The sequence below is a fragment of the Bidens hawaiensis genome, unplaced genomic scaffold, assembly GCF_021521415.1.
Source record: "Bidens hawaiensis isolate Kalapana, Puna unplaced genomic scaffold, B.hawaiensis_p1.1 tig00009618_1, whole genome shotgun sequence".
In the NCBI taxonomy this organism is placed as follows: domain Eukaryota; kingdom Viridiplantae; phylum Streptophyta; class Magnoliopsida; order Asterales; family Asteraceae; genus Bidens; species Bidens hawaiensis.
In genome coordinates, this window is record NW_027491719.1 from 617,656 (window position 1) to 628,243 (window position 10,588).

Below are 10,588 nucleotides of genomic sequence, written 5' to 3' on the forward strand. Positions count from 1 at the left end.
CAAATGGCCCTTAACATATTCATATAATCCTGACAAATCTGTGGAATAGAAGCTTTGAAGGAATGGAATAGAAACTGCATTATTCGATACTTGAGTTATTAAATCATTAAAAAAGATTCCTAAATTTTATGAAAACATTAATTAAAATACAAGATTTAGACTCTGTGTGTGCATAGAATTTGGCAGGTAAATATATATATAATTTTGAGCTATTGAGGGTTTCCAAAGTCCACATTTACACAACTCACAGACCCCAAACCAAAGCTCATTAAACAAAGCATTAAACACCTCTTCTTGGAGTTTTGCTTTGTCTTCATCTGCTTATCATATATTTGGATTATATTTATTACTTTCATGAGATTAATATTAAGTAGTTGGTGACAATTAGTTAATTTATAATCAAAATCATTATCCCAACAAACCAAACTAAGCCCTTGAGATTCATCAATTTGGACTTTGAAACATGACCCCATAAAAGGGTTGCATGGATACATGCATTAAAGTTAGATGTGGAGTCTTTTTCTGATTTTCTCCCAAAAAGACCAAAGAGATTAATAATTAGTATTATTTGTTATGTCTTCAAAATATAGTACTTTCTTTATCTAGAAATTAGAAATTTTCTATTTGAAAATGAAAATGAAAATGAAAATGATGTAAAGTTTCTATGCCTAGAATATCAAATATTTGTTAAATTATTGTGTTTTTTAAGTTAATTTTCAGAGAGGAGATATTGATGTCAAGGAAAGACGGCATGATGTGAAGGAGAGATGGATATGTGTGTTATTGTGTAAAACTAACCAAGAATGAGTTTTGTGACTTGTGAGTGAAAGAATGAGAAAAGAGGAGAGAAGTTTATGCTTGATTTTGTTAGGTTGTGAGACGGCAGTTTTAATAGCTGCTTACGTGACAACGCCTTTTAGACCATTATAAGTTTCTAGTCGTTCTTAATATTTAAACACATTTTTGTTTTTGTGTCCAAATCATTTTTTGTTTTCATTGTTCTCTCTATTACATGTCTTAATATATTTGAAATCAGATTTTTAAAAACTAGATATAGTACACTCAATGACATAACACATATAGTACATTTAATGACTACCTTATAATATAAGTTTTGTTAACCTGAATCATTTAATTAAAAGACATGATAAATTTGAATACCAGATTATGAATCATTTAGTTAAGTCATAAAAGTCACATTAATTTCAACTTGATGGTTTCCAAATCAATAACCTTGTTCTTGAAGACAAAATATTGATAAAATAAACCACCATGACTTAAATGGAGTGTTTCTTGGTAGTTGTTTTTTTCTCTTTTCAAACAATAATTTTAATAATAATATTTTCCCATTTCTCTTAAACGTACTACTTTTGGGTTAATACAGCAAGATCTTAGCAAAACCAGCTCCTTTAAGGTCACCTAAAATAACGGCTGATCCTTCGGAAGTAGAACCCTATTTAGGAAGCATATCTTCATCATCATCTCCTTGTCTTCATGCTTCATAAATACCAAACCCTAAAACAAAGAAACCCTAGTTTCAAGTTCATCTCTCACACTGATCATATATTACTACTTTTATCATCATTTAGTTTGTGGGTTTTGCTTAGTTTAGTAGTTGGTGTTCAAGATCTTTATGTTCATTATTTCTTTTAAATTTTTGAGTAGGATTTAGAAAGTTTGATAATATGGAGGAGAGAAGTGAAAATGGTGAGAAAATAGAGGAAATCATGTTGCCAGGTTTTAGGTTTCATCCTACTGATGAGGAGCTTGTTGGGTTTTATTTAAAAAGGAAGATCCAACAAAGGCCACTCTCCATTGAACTCATCAAGCAGTTAGATATCTACAAACATGATCCATGGGATCTTCCAAGTATGGTTCATTTTCTTGGTTGCATGATTTGCATCCCATGATTTCAATATTCTTTTTTTTTGTTTTATTAAGATATAATGGTTGACAAGATTGCAACTTTAAAAAAATCTTTAACAAGTTTAGAGTTAATCTTCCAAGTATGCATGGTTCATGTTCTTGTTTTTGTCTCATGATTTCAAGATTAATTATTTTTAATCACCAAGATCTATGTTCTCTTTCTTCTTGAAATATATTATAGTGGTTGACAAGATTGTAACTTTATTTTCTTTTAACAAATTTAGAGTTGATATTTCAAGTATGGTTCATGTTCAATTCTTGTGTTTGTCTAATGATTTCAAGATTAGGTTTGTGTGATTACCATTTACCAAGATTTGTGTTCTCTTTCTTCTTGACATTTATCATAGTGGTTGACAAGATTTTAACTTTATTTTCACAAATTTATAGTCTATCTTCCAAGTATGGTTTATTTTATCTCATGATTTCAAGATTAGGCTTTTGTAAATAACCAAGATTTGTGTTCTCTTTCTTAATGAGATATATATTATAGTGGTTGAAAAGATTGTCACCTCATTATATTCTTTATCAAATGTAGAGTTGGCTATGACCGGAGAAAAAGAATGGTACTTTTACTGTCCAAGGGACCGGAAATACCGCAACAGTGCACGGCCAAACCGTGTAACCGGAGCAGGATTTTGGAAAGCCACGGGTACAGACCGGCCGATCTATGCATCCGAGGGCTCAAAATGCATTGGATTGAAGAAATCCCTTGTGTTCTACAAAGGGAGAGCTGCAAAGGGTGTCAAAACCGACTGGATGATGCACGAGTTTCGATTACCCTCTCTCATTGATCATAACACTCCTAGTAAGCGCTTCCTAGAAAAGACCATTCCTGCCAATGTAATTAATTTGAACTTCTAACTCCTATTATTGTTACACAACCATTTATAAGTAGATCACATATATATTATCGTATCTAAGACATTAAGTTCTTAGAACTAAAATGAAGTTAGTAAATAATATTTAGTAGTTGTAACACTATTAAGCTAATTTTTTGCTTTCAAAATGTGCAGGAAGCATGGGCGATCTGTCGAATATTCAAGAAAGCAAGCTCAACCGCGCAAAGAACCTTCTCTCATTCTTGGGTATCTCCAATCTTGCAAGAAACCCCTTCTTCTGATCACAACATCTTTACCCAACATGGCATTTCCAGCAATGACTTGCAACATTCATCCATCACTAGCTTCTCAGCTAATATGGATCATACTGCTAGCAACAACATGTCTCTTTACAAACCTTTTAATATTGATCAAACATCACCTACACTTACTACTATCAACAAAAATCGCCCTCAAAATTCAATTTCTAGCAGTGAAGACCTTACTTATTCCACAAGTTATCCATGTTTGTTCCAAGAGCCAAACTATGGTTCCAAATCATCAACAGTTGATGTGTCATCTTTGCTAATTAACATGCCTAATTCCATTTTTGGAGATTTCGATAAGTCAGAGGGTTTGGACTACATCACAAATGGATTGCACCAAGATCATCAACAATATTACAATGGTTGTTGCTTCTCAATCACTAATTTACCTGTGGATGTCCAAGAAAACTGTGTGAACAATATTATTCAAGATCATGAAGGGCCAGCTGGCGTGACAACGATGAACGGTCCGACTGATGACGGTGTTGACATGCGATTTGAGGACCAATGGGGGAGATCATCTAATGGTGGTTACCCTTTTCTGAGCTTGCCATTGGGCTTGCAAGATGCATGGAAATCTAGTTTTCTTTGTGATTCCTCTAGTGAGATTTCAAGTGGTTTTTCTACTACTAACAAGTGCTATGTATGACTTTAAATCTTATTAGTTAGTTATTAGCTAGTTAATGGTTTGACATAGAGTAGAAGCACTGTTGTAGCTTGTTTTTTCATTCTTGTAGTTCTGATTTCTAAGTTTTGTTTCAATCAATCAATTAAGTTCATGTATTTTAGGAGCTTTTTTGAAGTTTAATAAAAATAAATAATGTTTTGTAGAAATATTCCTCAACTAAATATTGTTTCATAATTACTATTTTGATATTAAATTTGTATGCTTTAATCCCGCTCTAATTCATCTTCTTTTCTTTTTCCTCCATTTTCCTCCAACCCTTCGCACAAACCTCAAAATCTGAACCTGGTTTCAGGTTCAGATTTTAAGAAGCGTAAGTTTAAAACTATCATTAATGGAGAAGCAAGTAATACACAATTTTCTTTAAGAAATACTTATTTTGAAGCATAAAACATATATGATTTTGAATCATGAAATTGAAATAATCACTTCAAAAATTGCATATCTGGTCCCCTTGTCTTCATCAACCAATTTCGACTCAGCAAATGGATTTGTTTCTACAACAAAGTAAGACATATGACCCCTGGTCATTTCTTGTTCGGAAAGATAGTATTATTTACAAGTCATTGTTGTCTTGTCTGTGTGTTAGCACATGTACATGCTGTTAATTCACTATCCAGGCAAGCCTTGTTTGTTTTCCTTTCATCAAATCCAAACCTTATTTATTTTGCTTATATGCTTTCCCAACCAAACATAAATCACTTGATATTATTATGTCTAGTAAGCTATAAATTTCATGATATATATATTTTCATATTGCCATGGACACTCAAGTACAGTTGCGAAGTTCGGTCTAGTTCGTCAGGAGAGGGGGGGGGGGGGCAAATTTTCAATCGAAAACGGGTAGATTTACACTATATATATAATTTTCGGACAAAAAACGGCCTTTTAAAAAAACCGATTTGTGCACCTCTACCCCCCCACACATTATAAGCTGATGGTGTCCTTAACCCGCAACAAGCCTAGACACTAACCATGAAGGCCCTTCCTCCGTTAACACAATTAATAGCACCCAACATGCCGATTATAAGTAGGGCCCACCCCATACAAGCAATCAAACTTTTTATGTATATATTTTTAGCTAACCTACAACACGTTAGTTAATGGGTTAGTTAGTGAACGGGTTGAGCCTATGTGATGCTGATGTGACATGATATTTAGTTAACACATGACATATAAACTAAATGTTTGAATTCTTAAAAGTAGTTGGAGGATTTACACGAATTATTAGAAAAAAGTATAAAACAACCGTATAATATGTTATAAACTAAATGTTTGCACGCAAGGGACGATAAGTGAGAATATGTTCGCATTTGATAAAACCGAATTCGATTCTACTAAGCCTACCAAAAGAATCTAATCTAAAATGCATATCACGGGTGAAAGCATCTCTAAGTGGAGTTGTGGCACTATGTAAGAACATAACGATATCCATTTACAAACACATATAATCTTACACATGGCTGGGCCCACATAAAAGACCAAGGTTGACTCAAGCCCAATCTAATTGCAACTTGAAGAAGATGCAATTGACAAGTTGCTCAACAAAGTCCATTTAAGTAAGAGATCCGGCTCATAAATTAAACTAGCAACAACGGGTTGGGTTTCAAAAACACCCAGCCCATTAAGGCTGGTAACTTTGGTCAAGATGGTGATTGTAAAGATCGAATGTTACAAGGACCAATAAACAAGAACATGTTCTATTTCATCTTCCATCATTAAAATTTGGTGGAGAATTTGATTCTTAAAACAAAATTCCAATACATGAAAATATCATTGAGTAGATTCATTTACTATATAAGAAACAACAATCTATACATCAATAAACAAAGGAAAGTGAGAAAAATTACATTGTAACATCCCGAAATTTCCAAAATGATATTAATTATATTACTTAATAATAGAGGGAAAGTTGACTCGGGTTCGGGAAATAAATAATAGAGTAGGAGTTGGTGTGAGTCGGGCTAGTGTTAGATTAATTGAGATGGGTTAAATGAGAATGGGCCTTAGGTCCATGGGCTTTAAGGGATATAAATATCCCATAAACCACCATAAAACCCTAAACCTCATCTCTTTCCATTCTAATCTCTACACATTCAAAACACACACACCATAAACGAGCAGGATCCGAGAGAGAGTAAACGTTAGTTGGTGCTAGATCGTCGTGACGAACCAAAGCAACAAGACCAGCTCGTGTTCGTAAGTTCGACTCGTTCAAGGTACGTTTATGGTTAGAAATCGTTCGTATAGGTTCGGTTTGATTTGAGAAATGGTAGATCTGAGTTTGTATGGTAAAAACGAATCTAACAAAGCTAAACTTACTGAAAATGGTTATGATTTGATGGGTTAATCGATTGATAAAAAGGACCCGTAACCTATATGCCTAAATCGCACCCTCTAAACATCGATGTTAGGTCGATTTGATAGTTGGGGTTTGTAGGCGCTGGTCAGACGATTCCATGGGTACCTAAATCGATATTTGGTTAAGGAACGAAGGATTTAAGAGCGAACAGAACCTGCAGACGACAACTTCGCCTGCAAGCTAAGTTCGCCTGATGAACTTCGCCTGCAAGCTAAGTTCGCCTGATGAACTTCGCCTAAAGCTAAGTTCGCCTAAGGTTTAACTTCGCCTAAGGTTTAACTTCGCCTAAAGCTAAGTTCGCTTAAGGTTTAACTTCGCCTAAAGTTAAGTTCGCTTAGAAAATAAATTAAAAACCTAATGGAAAATGTGTTAAGACAGTTAATGTGTTAAGACAGCTCGACCCCAGCCAGGGGCTCTGCCCCTTGGACCCTGCTAGGGGCTGCCGCCCCTAGACCCCGCTGCCAGGGGCGCTGCCCCCGGACCCCCGTTCGTTGTGGGTAGTAGTTAAGACTGGAAAGATGATATGAGTAGTGATAGTTGTTTGATACGTGTACTTGTTATACAGTCAGCCGTGCACAGCTGAAGAAAGGGATTACGATTAACGGTGAACGTAACCGTGTTCAGGTGAGTTTCTAGCCCCATTCCTTGTTATGTTTTCGGGGCTGTGTGCATACTCGATGTGTTGTTAATACATTTATCCTAAGTGATAAGTGTATGTCATATGTGATATGTGTGATAGATATGAATGATTGTTTGTCGGTGTGCGAACGATCTTCGGATATTGCGCGTACTGTCAGGTTAAAAATAAAGATACGAATATTATATATCGAAGATGTATGAATATTTCAAATGAATACTTGTCGGGGCGTGAACAATCTTCGGATATTGCACGTAACGACAAGGGGTATGGTTGTTAAATGAATGAGGTAAAGAATGCCTAGAGTGTTCTTATGTTATAATGTAAGTATGTGTATATAGGTACACGAATGGCATGTGAGTTCTACGTTCGACATAGTAAGTTAGGATGGCAAATCCCTCTAGCTTCTGTCGGACATAGACTCGGCTGGTGATGGCGTAGTTAAGGACTGCGAGCCTTATACGTGAAGTAGATGATATATGTAAACGTAGATAAGGACTGCGAACCTTATACGTAATGTAGATAGGCGTCAGCATAGGAAAGGACTGTGAACCTTATACGTGCTGTATTTGTAGCATAGGGGAGGACTGCGAACCTCGTACGTGCTATGAATTAGGTTGCAACATAGGGAAGGACTGCGAACCTTGTACGTGTTGTGGATGTATTTCAGCATAGGAAAAGACTGTGAACCTTATACGTGCTGATTTTGTAGCATAGGGGAGGACTGCGAACCTCGTACGTGCTATGAATTAGGTTGCAACATAGGGAAGGACTGTGAACCTTGTACGTGTTGTGGATGTACTATGGTATAGGGAAGGACCGCGATCCTTGTACGTACCATAAATGGTGAACATAGGTAAGGACTGCGAACCTTGTACGTGTTCACGACCTTGAGTACAGGTATAAACGGTGAACTATGAACGTACTCTCGGTAGACTGAGGTTAGTGATTGTAGATATGTATGTATGTATGGTAGCAAGTATGTATTTATAACAGAAGGGTAACTAGTGAAGTATGGATATGTATCTACAGATATGTATGTATGTGTATGTATTGTATGGCGTTCGATTAACTAGAACTCACTCAGCGTAGCTGACTTTTAGTATGCACGCAGGTGAGCTGATTATAGAGTTAGCATGAGGATGACACACGGCATGGATTGAACGGCTGGCATCTGAAGAAAGAAGTAAAGATGTTTTAAATATAAAGTTTTGTGTTATGGTATCAAAGAAAAGATTTAATGTTTTGTAACAAATGATTAATGTTTTATATTCCGCGAAAAGTTTTAATAAACTCTGATTTGAAGAACTGTGTTTATGAGTAAATCCAACGCTAAAGTAGGGTCACCGGGTTCGGGGCCTTACATACATTCAAATCATTCCATCTAGCCAAGATTAATGGCTGGGCACTCATATGTGACCAAACCCTACTACAACTACCATGATTTTCCGGCTCAACAAGGCGGTTACGCTTATGAGCCGGAACAACACGTCAATTGGTATATGGTTGAGACAACAACGGTTGAGCGTGTTCGTGGTCCGCGTTCCAGGTATACAGAATTTGGTGACGCGCCTTTGAAAAACGAGCTTGTCAAGGAAAACACGCATAAATATGCACCCAAGGATCGTCATGATGGTTATGAGACGTTATATGGGTCGGATCATGAGAACCCAAGCCCGACCCGCTACCGGGAAGGGGGAAATCCTATGGCTAATTTTTTCAACAAACTCCAAAATGGGGCAAAGCCGCCCGTGAAGACTAGTGGCAACTAGAGGTGCACAAATCGGGTTCAAATGGAAAACCCGAACCGGTTCCAAACCGGTTTTTTCACACCGGGTTGTAAAATGGCACCGGTTCCAATCAAGAACCGGTTCGGTTCCCGACCCGAACTGATGCCCAGATATGCGAACTTTTAAGAACCGGGTAGGGTATGAACCGGAACCGGTTTTTACGTAAAAACCGGTTCCACCGGTTTTTTTTGAAATTTAAATATTAGAGCCGTTAGGAACCGGTTCCAACGGCTATATAGCCGTTTTTGACCGTTGGAACCGGTATTTTAACTATAAATAGGTTATTTTCTTACTATAAATAGCAAGGTTTGTTTGTTTACTTGTTAAACAACTTCCAAAACTATAAAACACACTCCAAACCACAATTAACCTTAAACCGACAACAAATGGCAACCAATGATGACGTTGTTATGGTGATCGAAACAACAAGATGCCCCGATGTTTGGGTTCATTAGGATTTGTGTCTCATGACCGACTCACATGAGTTGGCACGTTGCAAATATTGCTCGAAGTTTCTTAAAGCAGCGTCCAACTCGACATTACGAAAACATACGAATAAGTATTGTCGAGAGAAAAGAAGATTGGAAGCTAAAAAAACGGAAGTGGGAGAGTCGTCCGGCTCTACAACCCAAAAATAAGTATTCCCGGATTAAAACGACGGACTTTGTTTTTTATGTTTTAGTTGTTATGTTTAGTATCGTTTATGTTTTAATAATGTTTGTAATACTTAGTTTTTAAATATAGGAAACAAGTTATATATAGGTTTGTAATAGTTAGTTTTTAATGGAAACAAGTTATATATAGGTTTGGGCATCAAAACCGGTTCCAACGGCTATATTACCGTTGGAACCGGTTCCAACGGATCTATTGTCTCAAAAACCGGTTCCAACGGCTATATTACCGTTGGAACCGGTTCCAACGGCTAATTGGTGTCTAAAAAACCGGTTCCAACGGCTATATTACCGTTGGAACCGGTTCCAACGGCTAGTTTGACTTTTGTTTGACCCTTCAAAAAAAACCCGTCGGAACCGGTTTTTCCGGGTACGAACCGAACCGGTTCCAATTAAGAACCGGGTAGGAACCGGGTTGGAACTGGTACTGACATACAAATAGGAGAACCGGGTACGATTTTCGGGTACAAAAATACCCAAACCGGGTATTGTTCCAACCGGGTTGGAACTGGAACTGGTTCCGGTTCGGTTCCACCATTTAGGTTCCGGAACCGGTTTTTTTGTGCACGTCTAGTGGCAACCTCTCAGGCCCGAATAAGTACCAGCCTACCAGCCCAGGTGAGTATCGCTCTAAAAGCCCAGACAAATATCAACCAGCAAGCCCAAATAAGTACCAGCCTACCAGCCCAGGTGAGTATCGCTCAAAAAGCCCAGACAAATATCAACCAGCAAGCCCAAATAAGTACCACACTACTGATCCCATTAAATACCCGCCCTAAGAGCCCGAACAGATATGAATCGACAAGCCCGAACAAGTACCGTCCTACCAGCCCCATTAAGTACCACCCCACCAGTCCCATTAAGAACCACCAACCTAAAAGCCCAAACAAGTATGAGTCGAAAAGCCCGAACAAGCACCGACCTACCAGTCCCATTAAGTACCACCCTAAAAGCCCGAACAAATATGAGTCAACTAGCCCAAATAAGTATCGCCCTACCAGCCCCAATAAGTACCGTCCTAAAAGCCCGAAGAAATACGAGTCACCAAGTCCAAACAAGTACCCCGCCCTACCAGCCCCAATAAGTACCCCGCCCTACCATCCAGAACAAAATTCGTCCAACAAGCCCAAATAAGTACCGTTCTTCAAGCCCAAATAATTACCGTTCTTCAAGCCCAGATAAGTACCTCCCTTCAAGCCCGAACAAGTATCATCCTACAAGCCCAACTAAGTATCGCCCCCAAGCTCAACATATGCATATCCTTCAAAAGAAGCCAACATGATGAAGCCCCAAACCTTGCCAGATCCAAATAAGTATCATCCCACAAGCCCAACTAAGTATCGACCCCCAAGCTCAACATATACATATCCTTC

At 37.7% G+C, this 10,588-nt stretch overlaps 1 protein-coding gene across 1 annotated transcript; it reads left to right on the top strand.

Moving 5' to 3' along the window:
* The first annotated feature begins 1,353 nt into the window (after positions 1-1,353).
* Positions 1,354-3,826, top strand: LOC143533083 (uncharacterized). Its single transcript, XM_077027957.1, has 3 exons — positions 1,354-1,869; positions 2,462-2,766; positions 2,940-3,826. Exons 1-3 carry the CDS (start codon positions 1,686-1,688, stop codon positions 3,717-3,719), a joined length of 1,269 nt encoding a protein of 422 aa, XP_076884072.1. The 5' UTR covers positions 1,354-1,685; the 3' UTR covers positions 3,720-3,826.
* The last annotated feature ends 6,762 nt before the right edge of the window (positions 3,827-10,588 follow it).

Bases quoted from the DNA above. Each gene is read 5' to 3' on its own strand.
- LOC143533083 (XM_077027957.1), top strand. From the start codon at position 1,686: ATGGAGGAGAGAAGTGAAAATGGTGAGAAAATAGAGGAAATCATGTTG. The intron at 1,870-2,461 runs GTATGGTTCATT...TATCAAATGTAG, and splicing joins TGATCCATGGGATCTTCCAA to AGTTGGCTATGACCGGAGAA. The intron at 2,767-2,939 runs GTAATTAATTTG...CAAAATGTGCAG, and splicing joins AAAAGACCATTCCTGCCAAT to GAAGCATGGGCGATCTGTCG.